At 45.7% G+C, this 21,252-nt stretch overlaps 1 protein-coding gene across 2 annotated transcripts in view; it reads left to right on the forward strand.

The window, feature by feature from the left end:
* mdga1 (MAM domain containing glycosylphosphatidylinositol anchor 1) overlaps positions 1–21,252 on the forward strand; it is a 188,395-nt gene that overhangs the window by 123,668 nt on the left and 43,475 nt on the right. For both annotated transcript variants that reach the window (XM_031902282.1, XM_031902283.1), the window contains one exon: positions 4,933–5,226. In XM_031902282.1, the coding sequence (XP_031758142.1) occupies positions 4,933–5,226 (294 nt within the window). The remainder of the gene's footprint in view (positions 1–4,932; positions 5,227–21,252) is intronic.

Below are 21,252 nucleotides of genomic sequence, written 5' to 3' on the forward strand. Positions count from 1 at the left end.
CATACTAGATATATCATGACCTAGAAGCTGCTCGGATGAGTAGAGAAACGTCTTCAATGATTACTTAGCAAGCCCAGTTGCTCTAGATTTACTCATACTAGATATATCATGACCTAGAAGCTGCTCGGATGAGTAGCGAAACGTCTTCAATGATTACTTAGCAAGCCCAGTTGCTCTAGATTTACTTATACTAGATATATCATGACCTAGAAGCTGCTCGGATGAGTAGCGAAACGTCTTCGATGATTACTTAGCAAGTCTAGTTGCTCTAGATTTACTTATACTAGATATATCATGACCTAGAAGCTGCTCGGATGAGTAGCGAAACGTCTTCAATGATTACTTAGCAAGCCCAGTTGCTCTAGATTTACTTATACTAGATATATCATGACCTAGAAGCTGCTCGGATGAGTAGCGAAACGTCTTCGATGATTACTTAGCAAGTCTAGTTGCTCTAGATTTACTTATACTAGATATATCATGACCTAGAAGCTGCTCGGATGAGTAGCGAAACGTCTTCAATGATTACTTAGCAAGCCCAGTTGCTCTAGATTTACTTGTACTAGATATATCATGACCTAGAAGCTGCTCGGATGAGTAGCGAAACGTCTTCGATGATTACTTAGCAAGTCTAGTTGCTCTAGATTTACTTGTACTAGATATATCATGACCTAGAAGCTGCTCGGATGAGTAGCAAACGTCTTCGATGATTACTTAGCAAGTCTAGTTGCTCTAGATTTACTTGTACTAGATATATCATGACCTAGAAGCTGCTCAGATGAGTAGTTGCTCTAGATTTACTTATACTAGATATATCATGACCTGGATGAATGAAAATCTTCATAGTCAGGTTGGGACGTAGATAAAATGTCCTGGGAAATGACATCCAACTTACGTGATGAGTTCTTTTTGAATAGCGTTTATGCCCTGGGGGTACTGAAAACATGTAATTTTTAGCTATTTCCCCCCATTTGCAATTCAAATATTTTTCCCAACAGGTGCCATTAGGGCTTAGTGTTGCTCGGCACCCTGCGTTGTTAGCAGTGAGTTACAGTTGGCTCGTATGGTAGGCTTACGTACAAAAGCCGCCTCATCGCGGCTCTGTTTAAAAATGTCTCTTCCTGTGCCATTAAAATGCCCAATTAATTTTCATCCGAGCAATTAACACCGAGTAGGTACAAATTATAGTCCATAAAACAACAGGCAGTGCCTCTGTGAGCTGTGTATAAACAAAACAGTTGCCAAATATAACTGGAATATTCAGTGCTATAAGAAGTTCCACCACAAAATCATTGTAGGTGCCCATCTGTGTGCTGCAATGAAAAACGTCCCCCTCGCTGTGGACCCTCTCTACCCCTAGGCCCACCGATTATGCACCTACAAATATAATAACATCACACATAATATTGACCAACTAAGTAGACGAAGGAACCAGCCATGCCACCTTGTGTTTCAGCAGCAGACTGGGTTCCCTGGGGGTGATTGGTGCAAAGGGTGGGGGCGGAGGTATTTATTTGATTTGTGATAGAAGGTTAAGGGGTGGAGGACACATTTGGATAAATTAATAGAGGACTTTCCACTGGAGAACTTACAACTGTGTAGGCCTCTATTTGGGGAACCTCCTCAGCCTGAACATCTCAGAAGGTTGTTTTCTATTGACTCCAATGGCAAGTCCCACGCGTATTATTATTAATCTAATAACCCCCTTGTATTTACACCCGCACAGCAGTAGGGGCAACTTCCATCACAGCCAGGCACATTCCCTATTACCCTTCTGGTTATACCTGTATGTTTCCCTTTCCCCAGTTACATTTGGCAACAAGTGTCTTCCTTTTCATTTCCATTTGGAATGGCACCTTCTTCCTATTGGTTTTTGGGCAGGAACCGTTACCCTATTACCAGTCAGTACAACAGATGTTTCAGTGAGATTCAGATTTCATTATGTTGGGATTATTCTCATGCCGGCGTTCCTCACTGTGTCTGTGGTGTTGGCTTTCAAGTCATCTTTTGTTTTTAATGAATGTCCCTACTTAACCCTTACCCTACTTCTAAGCCTAACCCTACTCCTAACCCTAAACTTACTCATAACCCTAACCCTACTCCTAACCCTAAGCTAACTCATAACCCTAATGTGACCAAAAAAACCCTTATACTGGCCCCATGTTTAGCCAGTGCATGATCTAGCCAAGATGGTGGCAGCCCATTGTTCTGTTTTCCCGCCGAAAGGGTTTTAAACAAAGAAGCTCCCAGAAGTCCCCTCCAGAGGAGCTGGGCAAGTCCCTCCTAGGTTAAACCCCTCCCCTAATGATGCTGCAGGGGACCCTGCCAATTGGAGCTGCTAGAGTTGGGTTAAGCAGAAGCAGGGTCAGCCTCCTAACCAATCAATCCTAGGGGGTGTGGAAAAGAGGGGAGGTACCAGCAGCAGGGTAGAAAACCCAGAGGTTGTGGGTGGAGAAGGAGCTTTTTGTTCATCTGGGTGTAACCTCGCTACGGCAGGACACCCTCCCCTGCGGTTCCTTGGGATCCACCCTAGCTCAGGCAGGAAGATTCCCTCCAACTGGATTACCCTAACCCCTGCGGAAGGACTGTTTGCCCTGGAACCAAGGTAGTGTGTTTCTGTGGAACTACCCAAAAAGGAACTGTGTTTATTCCCATTGGAACTGCCTGGGGAGGCTACCCAGGTAATTGTGACTGTCTGGGTGGGACACCTTTGTGTATTGGGGGTTGGGCTGGGAGACCCTGCCTTTGTTCCCTGGAGACTGTGCAGAGGGGGGTTGCCCTGAAGACTCCCTGTAGGAGGATTGATGTGATTGGGACTTGTGGACCTTCCATGCGTATTGCCCTTTCCCTGTTTATCTACGTTTGGTTGTAATAAACCCCTGTGAAACAACCCCTGTGGCACGTGTGGTATTTCCCTGATTGTGCTAGCGGCTCATACGTCATACGTTGTGTGACACCTAACCCTACTCCTAACTGTAAATTTACTTGTAACCTTAACCCTACTCCTAACTCTAAACTAACTCATAACCCTAACCCTACTCCTAACTGTAAATTTACTTGTAACCGCAACCCTACTCCTAACTCTAAACTAACTCATAACCCTAACCCTACTCCTAACCGTAAATTTACTTGTAACCGCAACCCTACTCCTAACTCTAAACTAACTCATAACCCTAACCCTACTCCTAACTGTAAATTTACTTGTAACCGCAACCCTACTCCTAACTCTAAACTAACTCATAACCCTAACCCTACTCCTAACCGTAAATTTACTTGTAACCGCAACCCTACTCCTAACTCTAAACTAACTCATAACCCTAACCCTACTCCTAACCGTAAATTTACTTGTAACCGCAACCCTACTCCTAACCCTAAACTTACAAATACCCCTAACCCTATGTCTTACTCTAAATTTACTTGTGAACCTAACCATACTGCTAACCCTAAACTTACTCATAACCCTAACCTTATTCCTTACCATAAACCTAATCATAACCCTAAATTTACTTATAACTCTAACCCTACTGCTAATCTTTAACTTACTCTTAACACTACCCCTAGCCCTAAACTTTCTCCTAACCCTAAACTTACTCATAACTCTAACCCTACTCCTAACCTTAAACTTACAAATAACAGTAAACTTACTCATAACCCTAACCCAATGCCTTACTCTAATTTTACTTGTGACCCTACTGTTAACCCTAAAATTACTCATAATCCTAACCTTATTCCTTACCATAAACTTACTCATAACCCTAACCCTAAATTACCTTATAACCCTAACCCTATTGCTAATCTTTAACTTACACTAACCCTACCCCTAAACTTACTCATAACCCTAAAGTTGGCTATACACCCTACAATTACTATTTTTCCCACAACCATTGGTCGTACTAAAGATTGTTCATTCACTCTACTAACGTTAAGAGCAGAATTGTCAGATATGCAGGTTAAAACACCGGAGTTCTTACCCCGTCTGATTTACTGGTATCGGTCACCTTGTCTCCCACCATACATTCACCAATTATCGTATGAAATGTTGTTCTGTACAATAATATTGGTGCGTTTAAGGCCACCTTTACCCTACTCATAACCCTAAACTTACTCTAACCCTAACTCTACTCCTTACCCTAAACTTACTCTAACCCTAACCCTACTCCTTACCCTAAACTTACTCTAACCCTAACCCTACTCCTTACCCTAAACTTACTCTAACCCTAACCCTACTCCTTACCCTAAACTTACTCTAACCCTAACCCTACTCCTTACCCTAAACTTACTCTAACCCTAACCCTACTCCTTACCCTAAACTTACTCTAACCCTAACCCTACTCCTTACCCTAAACTTACTCTAACCCTAACCCTACTCCTTACCCTAAACTTACTCTAACCCTAACCCTACTCCTTACCCTAAACTTACTCTAACCCTAACCCTACTCCTTACCCTAAACTTACTCTAACCCTAACTCTACTCCTTACCCTAAACTTACTCTAACCCTAACCCTACTCCTTACCCTAAACTTACTCTAACCCTACTCCTTACCCTAAACTTACTCTAACCCTAACCCTACTCCTTACACTAAACTTACTCTAACCCTAACCCTACTCCTTACCCTAAACTTACTCTAACCCTACTCCTTACCCTAAACTTACTCTAACCCTAACCCTACTCCTTACCCTAAACTTACTCTAACCCTAACCCTACTCCTTACCCTAAACTTACTCTAACCCTAACCCTACTCCTTACCCTAAACTTACTCTAACCCTAACCCTACTCCTTACCCTAAACTTACTCTAACCCTACTCCTTACCCTAAACTTACTCTAACCCTAACCCTACTCCTTACCCTAAACTTACTCTAACCCTAACCCTACTCCTTACCTAGTGGAGATGAAATCACCTGTAAGCAATGACCGTTCTATTCTCTTGCAGTGCCCCCAACACTGACAGTGCCCACGGGACAATCCATCATTACAGTCCGGGAAGGCTCGAGAGCAGAGCTGCAGTGTGACGCACGGGGAAAGCCCAAGCCACCCATCCTTTGGACACGGGTGGACAAAGAGGGACCATTGCCCACTGGAGAAATGATAGCGGAGACCTATGATGGGAAATTAAGACTGGAGAACGTGACCCGAGAAATGAGTGGGACATACAAGTGCCAAACGGCACGATACAACGGCTTTAACATCCGACCCCGGGAAGCCACGGTACAGCTGAATGTTCAGTGTGAGTAAGCGTAGTCTATTGGTTATTTGTACAGTATATGTTGTTCTGGGGTATGTAGTGCGCACATTATGGCCCCCTTGCTATAAGAAGTGACTGGTTACTTAACATAAAATTATATATATACTGATTTTATATAATAAAGTACCCCCTGCTGTGAATTATGAGGATATTAGAAGTCACCTCAGAGTTCCATGACCTGTATAAAACCATGAGGCCTTCGGCTTATATACAGGTCATGGAACTCCAAGGTGACTTCTAATATCCTCATATTACTCATAACCCTAACCCTGCTCCTAACCCAAAACGTATTTGTAACCCTAAACTACTTATTTGTAACTCCTAACCTTCTCTGTCCCTCTCTAGTTCCTTCTCTCTCTGTCCCTCTCTATTTCCTTCTCTCTCTGTCCCTCTCTAGTTCCTTCTCTCTCTGTCCCTCTCTATTTCCTTCTCTCTCTGTCCCTCTCTATTTCCTTCTCTCTCTGTCCCTCTCTGTTTCCTTCTCTCTCTGTCCCTGTCTATTTCCTTCTCTCTCTGTCCCTCTCTATTTCCTTCTCTCTCTGTCCCTCTCTATCTCCTTCTCTCTGTCCCTCTCTAGTTCCTTCTCTCTCTGTCCCTCTCTAGTTCTTTCTCTCTCTGTCCCTCTCTATTTCCTTCTCTCTCTGTCCCTCTCTAGTTCCTTCTCTCTCTGTCCCTCTCTATTTCCTTCTCTCTCTGTCCCTCTCTAGTTCCTTCTCTCTCTGTCCCTCTCTATTTCCTTCTCTCTCTGTCCCTCTCTAGTTCCTTCTCTCTCTGTCCCTCTCTAGTTCCTTTTCTCTCTGTCCCTCTCTAGTTCTTTCTCTCTCTGTCCCTCTCTATTTCCTTCTCTCTCTGTCCCTCTCTAGTTCCTTCTCTCTCTGTCCCTCTCTATCTCCTTCTCTCTCTGTCCCTCTCTAGTTCTTTCTCTCTCTGTCCCTCTCTATTTCCTTCTCTCTCTGTCCCTCTCTATCTCCTTCTCTCTGTCCCTCTCTATTTCCTTCTCTCTCTGTCCCTCTCTATCTCCTTCTCTCTCTGTCCCTCTCTATCTCCTTCTCTCTCTGTCCCTGTCTATTTCCTTCTCTCTCTGTCCCTCTCTATTTCCTTCTCTCTCTGTCCCTCTCTATCTCCTTCTCTCTGTCCCTCTCTAGTTCCTTCTCTCTCTGTCCCTCTCTAGTTCTTTCTCTCTCTGTCCCTCTCTATTTCCTTCTCTCTCTGTCCCTCTCTATCTCCTTCTCTCTCTGTCCCTCTCTATTTCCTTCTCTCTCTGTCCCTCTCTATCTCCTTCTCTCTCTGTCCCTCTCTAGTTCCTTCTCTCTCTGTCCCTCTCTATTTCCTTCTCTCTCTGTCCCTCTCTAGTTCCTTCTCTCTCTGTCCCTCTCTATTTCCTTCTCTCTCTGTCCCTCTCTAGTTCCTTCTCTCTCTGTCCCTCTCTAGTTCCTTCTCTCTCTGTCCCTCTCTAGTTCCTTCTCTCTCTGTCTCTCTCTGTCCCTCTCTATTTCCTTCTCTCTCTGTCCCTCTCTAGTTCCTTCTCTCTCTGTCCCTCTCTATCTCCTTCTCTCTCTGTCCCTCTCTAGTTCTTTCTCTCTCTGTCCCTCTCTATTTCCTTCTCTCTCTGTCCCTCTCTAGTTCCTTCTCTCTCTGTCTCTCTCTGTCCCTCTCTATTTCCTTCTCTCTCTGTCCCTCTCTAGTTCCTTCTCTCTCTGTCCCTCTCTATCTCCTTCTCTCTCTGTCCCTCTCTAGTTCTTTCTCTCTCTGTCCCTCTCTATTTCCTTCTCTCTCTGTCCCTCTCTATCTCCTTCTCTCTCTGTCCCTCTCTAGTTCTTTCTCTCTCTGTCCCTCTCTATTTCCTTCTCTCTCTGTCCCTCTCTATCTCCTTCTCTCTGTCCCTCTCTATTTCCTTCTCTCTCTGTCCCTCTCTAGTTCCTTCTCTCTCTGTCCCTCTCTATCTCCTTCTCTCTCTGTCCCTCTCTAGTTCCTTCTCTCTCTGTCCCTCTCTAGTTCTTTCTCTCTCTGTCTCTCTCTATTTCCTTCTCTCTCTGTCCCTCTCTATCTCCTTCTCTCTGTCCCTCTCTATTTCCTTCTCTCTCTGTCCCTCTCTATCTCCTTCTCTCTCTGTCCCTCTCTATCTCCTTCTCTCTCTGTCCCTCTCTAGTTCCTTCTCTCTCTGTCCCTCTCTAGTTCCTTCTCTCTCTGTCCCTCTCTAGTTCCTTCTCTCTCTGTCCCTCTCTATCTCCTTCTCTCTCTGTCCCTCTCTATCTCCTTCTCTCTCTGTCCCTCTCTAGTTCCTTCTCTCTCTGTCCCTCTCTAGTTCCTTCTCTCTCTGTCCCTCTCTAGTTCCTTCTCTCTCTGTCCCTCTCTATTTCCTTCTCTCTCTGTCCCTCTCTAGTTCCTTCTCTCTCTGTCCCTCTCTATCTCCTTCTCTCTGTCCCTCTCTATTTCCTTCTCTCTCTGTCCCTCTCTAGTTCCTTCTCTCTCTGTCCCTCTCTATCTCCTTCTCTCTCTGTCCCTCTCTATCTCCTTCTCTCTCTGTCCCTCTCTAGTTCCTTCTCTCTCTGTCCCTCTCTATCTCCTTCTCTCTCTGTCCCTCTCTAGTTCCTTCTCTCTCTGTCCCTCTCTATCTCCTTCTCTCTCTGTCCCTCTCTAGTTCCTTCTCTCTCTGTCCCTCTCTATCTCCTTCTCTCTCTGTCCCTCTCTAGTACCTTCTCTCTCTGTCCCTCTCTATCTCCTTCTCTCTCTGTCCCTCTCTAGTTACTTCTCTCTCTGTCCCTCTCTATCTCCTTCTCTCTCTGTCCCTCTCTAGTTCCTTCTCTCTCTGTCCCTCTCTATCTCCTTCTCTCTCTGTCCCTCTCTAGTTCCTTCTCTCTCTGTCCCTCTCTATCTCCTTCTCTCTCTGTCCCTCTCTAGTTCCTTCTCTCTCTGTCCCTCTCTATCTCCTTCTCTCTCTGTCCCTCTCTAGTTCCTTCTCTCTCTGTCCCTCTCTATCTCCTTCTCTCTGTCCCTCTCTATTTCCTTCTCTCTCTGTCCCTCTCTAGTTCCTTCTCTCTCTGTCCCTCTCTATCTCCTTCTCTCTCTGTCCCTCTCTATCTCCTTCTCTCTCTGTCCCTCTCTAGTTCCTTCTCTCTCTGTCCCTCTCTATCTCCTTCTCTCTCTGTCCCTCTCTAGTTCCTTCTCTCTCTGTCCCTCTCTATCTCCTTCTCTCTCTGTCCCTCTCTAGTTCCTTCTCTCTCTGTCCCTCTCTATCTCCTTCTCTCTCTGTCCCTCTCTAGTACCTTCTCTCTCTGTCCCTCTCTATCTCCTTCTCTCTCTGTCCCTCTCTAGTTCCTTCTCTCTCTGTCCCTCTCTATCTCCTTCTCTCTCTGTCCCTCTCTAGTTCCTTCTCTCTCTGTCCCTCTCTATCTCCTTCTCTCTCTGTCCCTCTCTAGTTCCTTCTCTCTCTGTCCCTCTCTATCTCCTTCTCTCTCTGTCCCTCTCTAGTACCTTCTCTCTCTGTCCCTCTCTATCTCCTTCTCTCTCTGTCCCTCTCTAGTTCCTTCTCACTCTGTCCCTCTCTAGTTCCTTCAGCCTCCGGCTTTTACACAGGTCATGGATCTCCAAGGTGACTTCTAATTTCCTTATATGTCACAACAGGGGGTACTTTATTTATCATAATACAGCTTTAGTGAATCATGTGAAAGAAATGACATCACTAAGCTCCGATTATAACTGATGACATCTCTAAGGCGGCTTTTATTGCATATTGTGTATATTTCGATGGTTGGTATATGGGTCACGGTATAGGAAGGGCAATTATTATGTTTGTGTGGATTTTGCGTTGGGTTCCCGGTGCTTTTTTGATACAGTAAATTGTATGTTGATTTTGTCCGCGCAAGGGCAGGAGGGACGAGGCCGCTCGGAGCCCTCAGAAAGGAGTGCTGGGAAAATAATAGCTGTCTCTCGGTCCCTCTCCGCCCCCCCCCCCCCCCTCTGCCCAGCGTGGCACCGTCCGCCTCGCAATAACCTGTCCGTTCTTTGCTTTAAATGAAGAAAATTCAATCTGTTCCACCAAATAATCTCCCTATGAAAGTAAGGACGCCTCCCGCGGAGGGGAACATTCAGGGCAAACAGAAAATCTTATTTTCCTTGGAAAAAAACCAAGAAGAAGCCACAGTGAGACCCAGGCGAGACCCGGCGTCGTATTTATTTCCAGCCTCTCCAGCTTCTCCCCCCCACCTTGTCCTTGACCCCAGCAGAAGACCCGAGGAACCCGCCTGTAGATGAACCCATTAAGCCGGCGCTGCTCTAAGCAGACACCTGTTGCTTTTCTGGATGCACGGCGCAGGATGCACTCGTGTCTATTAATGGGAACGTCTGCGTGAAGCTCAGACACTTCATTAGTCCTCGGCCGGGGCTGCGGGAGGAAGGAGAAGCGTGCGCTTTGAGAAGATCCGTTGATGAGCGCTTTATTTCCCCATGGCGGGCGCCTTCCACGCGCTTGTTTGCTTGTTGTGGCAGAGACGTGAGTGCGAGACCCCTCTCCCCGCTCTCTGAGTGCGAGACCCCTCTCCCCGCTCTCTGAGTGCCTCTCTCTCTCCGGGGCCCCGAGCTGCACAGGAGCCGCCGCTTGTTTGGCTGATTTGTTCCAGAGATGGAAGTTATGGGAGATCAATAGCGCGGCTGCCGGGAGGTGTCAGAACCTGTCTCTTTCTCTCCTTTCTCTCTCTATTTCTCTCTCTCGTCTGTTGTTGTTTAATGGTCGCACCTCCCTCTTCCCTTTTACTCTGATCTGGGTTTATTTAAAGGACGACCCAGAATATTTTTTTTGCCTAATAAAAGAAAACAGAATTCTAGGCAACGTTACAATATACATTCATTACAAATTTGCAGTGGTTTCTTAAAGGGGATATAAACCCAACCATAACGCTGCCCCACGGCGCCCCCTAGTTTTGCTATAGAAGTTGCCGAAAACCGTAATTATAGATGCAAGGAAATTCCCCAATGAGCATTCCTTCTCTCTCTGTCCCTCTCTATTTCCTTCTCTCTCTGTCCCTCTCTATTTCCTTCTCTCTCTGTCCCTCTCTCGTTCCTTCTCTCTCTGTCCCTCTCTATTTCCTTCTCTCTCTGTCCCTCTCTATTTCCTTCTCTCTCTGTCCCTCTCTCGTTCCTTCTCTCTCTGTCCCTCTCTAGTTCCTTCTCTCTCTGTCCCTCTCTATTTCCTTCTCTCTCTGTCCCTCTCTATTTTCTTCTCTCTCTGTCCCTCTCTATTTTCTTCTCTCTCTGTCCCTCTCTATCTCCTTCTCTCTCTGTCCCTCTCTATTTTCTTCTCTCTCTGTCCCTCTCTATTTTCTTCTCTCTCTGTCCCTGTCTATCTCCTTCTCTCTCTGTCCCTCTCTATTTCCTTCTCTCTCTGTCCCTCTCTATTTTCTTCTCTCTCTGTCCCTCTCTAGTTCTTTCTCTCTCTGTCCCTCTCTAGTTCCTTCTCTCTCTGTCCCTCTCTATCTCCTTCTCTCTCTGTCCCTCTCTATTTCCTTCTCTCTCTGTCCCTCTCTAGTTCCTTCTCTCTCTGTCCCTCTCTATCTCCTTCTCTCTCTGTCCCTCTCTATTTCCTTCTCTCTCTGTCCCTCTCTAGTTCCTTCTCTCTCTGTCCCTCTCTAGTTCCTTCTCTCTCTGTCCCTCTCTATTTCCTTCTCTCTCTGTCCCTCTCTATTTCCTTCTCTCTCTGTCCCTCTCTCGTTCCTTCTCTCTCTGTCCCTCTCTATTTCCTTCTCTCTCTGTCCCTCTCTATTTCCTTCTCTCTCTGTCCCTCTCTCGTTCCTTCTCTCTCTGTCCCTCTCTATTTCCTTCTCTCTCTGTCCCTCTCTATTTCCTTCTCTCTCTGTCCCTGTCTATCTCCTTCTCTCTCTGTCCCTCTCTATTTTCTTCTCTCTCTGTCCCTCTCTATTTTCTTCTCTCTCTGTCCCTGTCTATCTCCTTCTCTCTCTGTCCCTCTCTATTTCCTTCTCTCTCTGTCCCTCTCTATTTTCTTCTCTCTCTGTCCCTCTCTAGTTCTTTCTCTCTCTGTCCCTCTCTAGTTCCTTCTCTCTCTGTCCCTCTCTATCTCCTTCTCTCTCTGTCCCTCTCTATTTCCTTCTCTCTCTGTCCCTCTCTAGTTCTTTCTCTCTCTGTCCCTCTCTAGTTCCTTCTCTCTCTGTCCCTCTCTATCTCCTTCTCTCTCTGTCCCTCTCTATTTCCTTCTCTCTCTGTCCCTCTCTAGTTCCTTCTCTCTCTGTCCCTCTCTAGTTCCTTCTCTCTCTGTCCCTCTCTATTTCCTTCTCTCTCTGTCCCTCTCTAGTTCTTTCTCTCTCTGTCCCTCTCTAGTTCCTTCTCTCTCTGTCCCTCTCTATCTCCTTCTCTCTCTGTCCCTCTCTATTTCCTTCTCTCTCTGTCCCTCTCTATTTCCTTCTCTCTCTGTCCCTCTCTAGTTCCTTCTCTCTCTGTCCCTCTCTAGTTCCTTCTCTCTCTGTCCCTCTCTAGTTCCTTCTCTCTCTGTCCCTCTCTAGTTCCTTCTCTCTCTGTCCCTCTCTAGTTCCTTCTCTCTCTGTCCCTCTCTATTTCCTTCTCTCTCTGTCCCTCTCTAGTTCCTTCTCTCTCTGTCCCTCTCTAGTTCCTTCTCTCTCTGTCCCTCTCTATTTCCTTCTCTCTCTGTCCCTCTCAATTTCCTTCTCTCTCTGTCCCTCTCTATCTTCTTCTCTCTCTGCCCTCTCTCTGTCCCTCTCTATCTTCTTCTCTCTCTGTCCCTGTCTATTTCCTTCTCTCTCTGTCCCTCTCTATCTTCTTCTCTCTCTGCCCTCTCTCTGTCCCTCTCTATCTTCTTCTCTCTCTGTCCCTCTCTATCTTCTTCTCTCTCTGTCCCTCTCTAGTTCCTTCTCTCTCTGTCCCTCTCTATTTCCTTCTCTCTCTGTCCCTCTCTCGTTCTTTCTCTCTCTGTCCCTCTCAATTTCCTTCTCTCTCTGTCCCACTCTATCTTCTTCTCTCTCTGTCCCTCTCTAACTTCTTCTCTCTCTGTCCCTCTCTATCTCCTTCTCTCTCTGTCCCTCTCTATTTCCTTCTCTCTCTGTCCCTCTCTATTTCCTTCTCCCTCTGTCCCTCTCTATTTCCTTCTCTCTCTGTCCCTCTCTATTTCCTTCTCTCTCTGTCCCTCTCTATTTCCTTCTCTCTCTGTCCCACTCTATCTTCTTCTCTCTCTGCCCTCTCTCTGTCCCTCTCTATCTTCTTCTCTCTCTGTCCCTCTCTAGTTCCTTCTCTCTCTGTCCCTCTCTATTTCCTTCTCTCTCTGTCCCTCTCTATTTCCTTCTCTCTCTGTCCCTCTCTATTTCCTTCTCTCTCTGTCCCTCTCTATTTCCTTCTCTCTCTGTCCCTCTCTATTTCCTTCTCTCTCTGTCCCACTCTATCTTCTTCTCTCTCTGCCCTCTCTCTGTCCCTCTCTATCTTCTTCTCTCTCTGTCCCTCTCTAGTTCCTTCTCTCTCTGTCCCTCTCTATTTCCTTCTCTCTCTGTCCCTCTCTATTTCCTTCTCTCTCTGTCCCACTCTATCTTCTTCTCTCTCTGCCCTCTCTCTGTCCCTCTCTATCTTCTTCTCTCTCTGTCCCTCTCTAGTTCCTTCTCTCTCTGTCCCTCTCTATTTCCTTCTCTCTCTGTCCCTCTCTATTTCCTTCTCTCTCTGTCCCTCTCTATTTCCTTCTCTCTCTGTCCCTCTCTATTTCCTTCTCTCTCTGTCCCTCTCTATTTCCTTCTCTCTCTGTCCCTCTCTATTTCCTTCTCTCTCTGTCCCTCTCTATTTCCTTCTCTCTCTGTCCCTATCTATTTCCTTCTCTCTCTGTCCCTCTCTATTTCCTTCTCTTTCTGTCCCTCTCTATTTCCTTCTCTCTCTGTCCCTATCTATTTCCTTCTCTCTCTGTCCCTCTCTAGTTCCTTCTCTCTCTGTCCCTCTCTATTTCCTTCTCTCTCTGTCCCTCTCTATTTCCTTCTCTCTCTGTCCCTCTCTAGTTCCTTCTCTCTCTGTCCCTCTCTATCTCCTTCTCTCTCTGTCCCTCTCTATCTCCTTCTCTCTCTGTCCCTCTCTAGTTCCTTCTCTCTCTGTCCCTCTCTATCTCCTTCTCTCTCTGTCCCTCTCTATTTCCTTCTCTCTCTGTCCCTCTCTAGTTCCTTCTCTCTCTGTCCCTCTCTATTTCCTTCTCTCTCTGTCCCTCTCTATTTCCTTCTCTCTCTGTCCCTCTCTATCTCCTTCTCTCTCTGTCCCTCTCTATCTCCTTCTCTCTCTGTCCCTCTCTAGTTCCTTCTCTCTCTGTCCCTCTCTAGTTCCTTCTCTCTCTGTCCCTCTCTAGTTCCTTCTCTCTCTGTCCCTCTCTATCTCCTTCTCTCTCTGTCCCTCTCTATTTCCTTCTCTCTCTGTCCCTCTCTATTTCCTTCTCTCTCTGTCCCTCTCTAGTTCCTTCTCTCTCTGTCCCTCTCTATCTCCTTCTCTCTCTGTCCCTCTCTATTTCCTTCTCTCTCTGTCCCTCTCTATTTCCTTCTCTCTCTGTCCCTCTCTATTTCCTTCTCTCTCTGCCTGGCTCCCCTTCCCCTCTCTCGCCGGCTGGGCGCCTCTCTCGCTGGCAGAGGTTTATGGGCGCCGTAATTCAGCCGTACAGGTTGGCTGCTGTCGGCTCGGGCTCAATTCTCCTGCAATCAGCACAGACTGGCACTCGGGGATCTGCTCTGATCTATAAAATCTCTGCAACAAACATCTCTTCCCGCGCTGGAATGGCAAGTTTAGGGGGGTAGGTGGGGAGTTGGGCCTCTAATGTCTCAGTCAAAGTCAGTTTTTGATGCTGTCATATTATCACATGGAATTAAATACATACAAGAGGTTTAAAGGGGAAGTTTAGCTTCCAGTTTTAGAAATGAAGATTACATTATAGGACAATGTGCAACTGATCACAATGAGACTCCTGCAGTACAGCCCTTAGCATATTGCCTGGGCTCAGTACCACTATATAGTGCCATTGGTTTTATCTATAATATGCCCAGTGGGCTCCGAGTATATTACCCACAGACATGCCAGCAATACAATTAATACCAACAGAGAGACCAGCCATACAGAGCAATTTGCCTTGTGTATATTACCCACTCACACGCCAGAAGTACAATGTAGGGGGCATATTGTACCCATAGACAGGCCGGGTATCAGGGACGCCATCAGGGGCAGACAGGGGGGCAGTTGTCCCAGGTTTTAGGGTCTTGGGGGGCCTAACCGTGCCGTATTTACTTGATTTACCATAGGGTTGCCACCTTTGCCGACGGATGAACCTGAACACAGGGGGTGGGGCTGATGGCATTGGGGGTGGGGCAGTAAAGCTAGGGGCATGATATCAGGTGGGGTTATGATCTGGGGGCGGGGTTATTGTATCACTTAGACACGATTGGCTGGATTTCTCTTAAGTTTTCTCAATGTTTTAAACGCGACAGAACGTTGTGAAGCCGACAGCCCTTTGGAAAACTGCCCAGTTCCAAACCAGATGGTTCCCTAGTTCTGCCTAATGAGTCCAATCCTTTCATTAACAGTATGGGATCTGTTATACAGAAACCAGTTATCCAGAAAGCTCTGAAATGATTTTGTCATAATAAGAAATGAACTTGATGATAACTAAGCCATGCTAAAAAAAAATCCCTGTGTCGTTCTTTCGGGACCTAAAGGGGAACTAAACCCTTTCATATTCCAGATTCATTCTTTCTGTTCTAGCGCTGTACTGAGATGGCAGTTATGCCGGTGGCAGAAAGGGCAGGGGTGGGGGCAGATCTAGTAGAGAGGGGGAAAGGTTTGATGGTGTTTTATTATTGCACCGGGTTCCTTTGTGGTTCCCCAGGTCTGGGGTATATAGGGGTATATAGGGGTTTATAGGGGTATGGGTCTCTAGGGGAGCAGGGGCAAAGTTCAGTTGTACGTATATGAATCATACTAATACATTCACCATTATCTTATAATATCTGCCCCCCGGGTACCCAGGGCTCCATGTTCCGTGTGCTTTTTCCATTGCACTTGGCACCTTTGCGCCCCTTTATGTTGTGAGCGTCGGGGCTACGGGCTGGGTCACATGTTCCTACGCAGGGTCTTCCTCAGCCAAATGCTATAATTGCTCTCTAAGGGCCCCCCCCCGGCTGAAAGGCTACGGCTTAATATCACTTTGTTATGTTTAGAATTCAGGGGTCATTGTCCTGGGGCCCCCACTGCTGTAACTATACGTGTCATATTTACTTGTTATTATCGCTTTAAAGGGAAACTGATATGGGAAACAACAAACCCATCAGTTAATAGAGCCTCTCCAGCAGAATCCTGCATTGTAATCTGTTTTTCCCATGGGGCTAGCCATATTCTTAATTTCCCAGGGTGCCACAGCCATGTGACCTGTGCTCTGATAAACTTCAGCCTCACTTTACTGCTGCGCTGCAAGTTGGAGTGATATCCCCCCCCCTCACCCCCAGCAGCCGATCAGCAGAACAATGGGAAGGGAGCAAGATAGCAGCTCCCAGTAGGTATCAGAATAGCACTCAATAGTAAGAAATCCAAGTCCGGCTTGGGACTCCTCCAGTTACATGGGAGTAGGAGAAACAATAGGTTAGCTGAAAGCAGTTCTAATGTGTAGCGCTGGCTGAAAGCTCAGACTCAGGCACACTTTACTGCTGCGCTGCAAGTTGGAGTGATATCCCCTCCCCCTCACCCCCAGCAGCCGATCAGCAGAACAATGGGAAGGGAGCAAGATAGCAGCTCCCAGTAGGTATCAGAATAGCACTCAATAGTAAGAAATCCAAGTCCGGCTTGGGACTCCTCCAGTTACATGGGAGTAGGAGAAACAATAGGTTAGCTGAAAGCAGTTCTAATGTGTAGCGCTGGCTGAAAGCTCAGACTCAGGCACACTTTACTGCTGCGCTGCAAGTTGGAGTGATATCCCGCCCCCCCCCCCCAGCAGCCAATCAGCAGAACAATGGGAAGGGAGCAAGATAGCAGCTCCCAGTAGGTATCAGAATAGCACTCAATAGTAAGAAATCCAAGTCCGGCTTGGGACTCCTCCAGTTACATGGGAGTAGGAGAAACAATAGGTTAGCTGAAAGCAGTTCTAATGTGTAGCGCTGGCTGAAAGCTCAGACTCAGGCACACTTTACTGCTGCGCTGCAAGTTGGAGTGATATCCCCCCCCCTCACCCCCAACAGCCGATCAGCAGAACAATGGGAAGGGAGCAAGATAGCAGCTCCCAGTAGGTATCAGAGTAGCACTCAATAGTAAGAAATCCAAGTCCGGCTTGGGACTCCTCCAGTTACATGGGAGTAGGAGAAACAATAGGTTAGCTGAAAGCAGTTCTAATGGGTAGCGCTGGCTGAAAGCTCAGACTCAGGCACAAGGCACTGAGATGGCGCCTACACACCAATATTACAGCTACAAATACATTTGTTGGTTGAAGAATAAAAGGTTAAATGGCAGAGGGAATTATTTGCTGTGTCATTTGGTATAGAAATCATGACGGTGTCCCTTTAAAAACCTGTGCTGTTTGAGTGTAATTATCTAAGTTCTCTATGAGATGGGGATATTGATTGGGGGCTGCGCTGCCGCCTGTGCCGGTGAGATCTCTGCGCAGTAAGTGCTGGAAGCTCAGCCGCAGCCAGAAAGTGGGAAAAGAAAATAAGAAGAAAGCCCTGAGCGAGAGCCATTTGGTTTTGCCCCCGTGGCCGAGCGCCAGCGCACGTTAAATAAAAATGGCAGTTCTGCTGATATTACGCTTTCGCTACCAACCGTCATAATAAGAGAAAACACGTTTTATTGGCCTAATAATGGGCTGGAAAGTGCAGCCAGCCGGCAGCAGGATATCACATAATGGATGGGTTTAATAGTGGAGCCTCCAGCAAGGTTTATCTGGTAGGCGAGCGCTCTGCGGGGACATGAGTAATGGGGGGGCCGCTGCGAGTCCTGGCTGGGAAGCGGGGAGGGAGCAGCAAGATGAAAGGCTTTGGGAATGGCAGGGAGCAGCCACTTTGCTGCAGTCTGGATCTCTCCCAAGGGCTCCGGGCCTGATGTGTCCTTATTGGCATACAGCGTCGGTAGCACTGCAGGCTTCTTATTCACAGGCTGACCTGTGGCCCTTAACTTGTCCTTTAATTTCATCTCCAACCAGCGCTGACAACTGTCAGGCATTCAGCGAGCAGTCCCAGCTGGCAGCCCCCCGCCTTTATTGCAGCAATGTGACCCCCATACTTGCAATAATATCTCAATGAAATATTACACTTGTCTTTCTTCTGTAACATGTTCTGCTCTTTCCTTTTCTATTGTGTTTTTCCTTTATTCCTTCTGTTCTGTCTTCCGTGTTTATTTCTTATTCCTGCTGCTTTTGCTTTCCCTTTAGGAAATCCATTTGTTCTTTAGAAGTTTCCATGTTCCTTTACTCCTTCTGTTCTTTATTCCATGTTTAATTCTTATTCCTGCTGCTTTTGCTTTCCCTTTAGGAAATCCATTTGTTCTTTAGAACGTTTCCATGTTCCTTTACTCCTTCTGTTCTTTATTCCATGTTTATTTCTTATTCCTGCTGCTTTTGCTTTCCCTTTAGGAAATCCATTTGTTCTTTAGAACGTTTCCATGTTCCTTTACTGCTTCTGTTCTTTCTTCCATGTTTATTTCTTATTCCTGCTGCTTTTGCTTTCCCTTTAGGAAATCCATTTGTTCTTTAGAACGTTTCCACGTTCTTTTACTCCTTCTGTTCTTTCTTCCATGTTTATTTCTTATTCCTGCTGCTTTTGCTTTCCCTTTAGGAAATCCATTTGTTCTTTAGAACGTTTCCACGTTCTTTTACTCCTTCTGTTCTTTCTTCCATGTTTATTTCTTATTCCTGCTGCTTTTGCTTTCCCTTTAGGAGATCCATTTGTTCTTTAGAACGTTTCCACGTTCTTTTACTCCTTCTGTTCTTTCTTCCATGTTTATTTCTTATTCCTGCTGCTTTTGCTTTCCCTTTAGGAAATCCATTTGTTCTTTAGAACGTTTCCACGTTCTTTTACTCCTTCTGTTCTTTCTTCCATGTTTATTTCTCATTCCTGCTGCTTTTGCTTTCCCTTTAGGAAATCCATTTGTTCTTTAGAACGTTTCCACGTTCTTTTACTCCTTCTGTTCTTTCTTCCATGTTTATTTCTTATTCCTGCTGCTTTTGCTTTCCCTTTAGGAAATCCATTTGTTCTTTAGAACGTTTCCATGTTCCTTTACTCCTTCTGTTCTGTCTTCAGTGTTTATTTCTTATTCCTGCTGCTTTTGCTTTCCCTTTAGGAAATCCATTTGTTCTTTAGAACGTTTCCATGTTCCTTTACTCCTTCTGTTCTGTCTTCAGTGTTTATTTCTTATTCCTGCTGCTTTTGCTTTCCCTTTAGGAAATCCATTTGTTCTTTAGAACGTTTCCATGTTCCTTTACTCCTTCTGTTCTTTATTCCATGTTTATTTCTTATTCCTGCTGCTTTTGCTTTCCCTTTAGGAAATCCATTTGTTCTTTAGAACGTTTCCATGTTCCTTTACTCCTTCTGTTCTTTATTCCATGTTTATTTCTTATTCCTGCTGCTTTTGCTTTCCCTTTAGGAAATCCATTTGTTCTTTAGAACGTTTCCATGTTCCTTTACTCCTTCTGTTCTTTATTCCATGTTTATTTCTTATTCCTGCTGCTTTTGCTTTCCCTTTAGGAAATCCATTTGTTCTTTAGAACGTTTCCATGTTCCTTTACTGCTTCTGTTCTTTCTTCCATGTTTATTTCTTATTCCTGCTGCTTTTGCTTTCCCTTTAGGAAATCCATTTGTTCTTTAGAACGTTTCCACGTTCCTTTACTCCTTCTGTTCTGTCTTCAGTGTTTATTTCTTATTCCTGCTGCTTTTGCTTTCCCTTTAGGAAATCCATTTGTTCTTTAGAACGTTTCCATGTTCCTTTACTCCTGTTCTTTCTTCCATGTTTATTTCTTATTCCTGCTGCTTTTGCTTTCCCTTTAGGAAATCCATTTGTTCTCTAGAACATTTCCACATTCCTATGTTTTCCTTTCCATTTGCCCCCTCTCTCTTTTTGTCTCCTTATTTGTAACCCCTTGTGTCCCATTGCCCATGTCCGTGTCTCACAATTATATATATTTTTTTTCTATTTATCCCTTCCATTCTCTTGGCATCATGTCCTCTGAGCGGTTTATATGGGGGACTGTTGTACCTAATAAGGGTGTAAATTTGGAGCGTGTCCTAGACTCTATGACCTGCAATGTTCCTACAGCCAAGTCCTTTTACTCATGATACATTACAATTACATATAATATAATGGGCCAGGCTAGTGACATATGGATTTTAGGAGCGATTGCATGTTCTGTTTCCCCCCGGCTGGTTCTGCACATTATCCTTTACCCGCTCGGCTGCACAGACTGCATGACGGCTGATGGGGGCTCCTGGGGGAGCGGAGGCTGGTGGAGGCCAAGAAGAAGCTCCTGTCACTGACAGATCATGCAACTTTAATGTTGTAGCGTGTTTATCCATATGGCACGGAGACTAATGGATATCTGTCACTCCCCCGTGCAGGCTGCATGGATCACAGTTTCTGAGAATGAGCTCAGGCTGAATATGGATCATAGGTACAGGGCATAGGGCTCTGTTAGTGTGCTGGTTATTCACTCCTCAGCAGCTCCTCAACCGTGTAACAGCCCCATGACTAATTCCAAGCAATGATCTACCATTAGACCTACAGAACCAGGCCTAAGTGTCAGGGGAAGTCCGGCCATGCAACTGCTTCAAGAATTAAAATATTGACAGGGCTACAGGACCTGTAGCCAATTGGGATATTCATGGAGATAGAACAACTTGTAGCCAATTGGAATATTCATGGAGATAGACCAACCTGTAGCCAATTGGAATAGCCATGGAGATAGACCAACATTCATGGAGATAGACCAACCTGTAGCCATTTGGAATATTCATGGAAATAGACCAACCTGTAGCCAATTGGAATAGTCATGGAAATAGACCAACCTGTAGCCAATTGGAATATTCATGGAGATAGACCAACCTGTAGCCAATTGGAATAGTCATGGAGATAGACCAACCTGTAGCCAATTGGAATAGTCATGGAGATAGACCAACCTGTAGCCAATTGGAATAGTCATGGATATAGACCAACCTGTAGCCAATTGGAATATTCATGGAGATAGACCAACCTGTAGCCAATTGGAATATTCATGGAGATAGACCAACCTGTAGCCAATTGGAATAGCCATGGAGATAGATCGGCCTGTAGCCAATTGGAATAGTCATGGAGATAGACCAACCTGTAGCCAATAGGAATAGTCATGGAGATAGACCAACCTGTAGCCAATTGGAATATTCATGGAGATAGACCAACCTGTAGCCAATTGGAATATTCATGGAGATAGACCAACCTGTAGCCAATTGGAATAGCCATGGAGATAGATCGGCCTGTAGCCAATAGGAATAGTCATGGAGATAGACCAACCTGTAGCCAATTGGAATAGTCATGGAGATAGACCAACTTGTAGCCAATTGGGATAGTCATGGAGATAGACCAACCTGTAGCCAATTGGAATATTCATGGAGATAGACCAACCTGTAGCCAATTGGAATAGCCATGGAGATAGATCGGCCTGTAGCCAATAGGAATAGTCATGGAGATAGACCAACCTGTAGCCAATTGGAATAGTCATGGAGATAGACCAACTTGTAGCCAATTGGGATAGTCATGGAGATAGACCAACCTGTAGCCAATTGGAATATTCATGGAGATAGACCAACCTGTAGCCAATTGGGATAGTCATGGAGATAGACCAACCTGTAGCCAATTGGAATATTCATGGAGATAGACCAACCTGTAGCCAATTGGAATAGTCATGGAGATAGACCAACCTGTAGCCAATTGGAATAGCCATGGAGATAGATCGGCCTGTAGCCAATAGGAATAGTCATGGAGATAGATCGGCCTGTAGCCAATTGGAATATTCATGGAGATAGACCAACC

Source organism: Xenopus tropicalis, chromosome 5 (assembly GCF_000004195.4).
Source record: "Xenopus tropicalis strain Nigerian chromosome 5, UCB_Xtro_10.0, whole genome shotgun sequence".
In the NCBI taxonomy this organism is placed as follows: Eukaryota; Metazoa; Chordata; class Amphibia; order Anura; family Pipidae; genus Xenopus; species Xenopus tropicalis.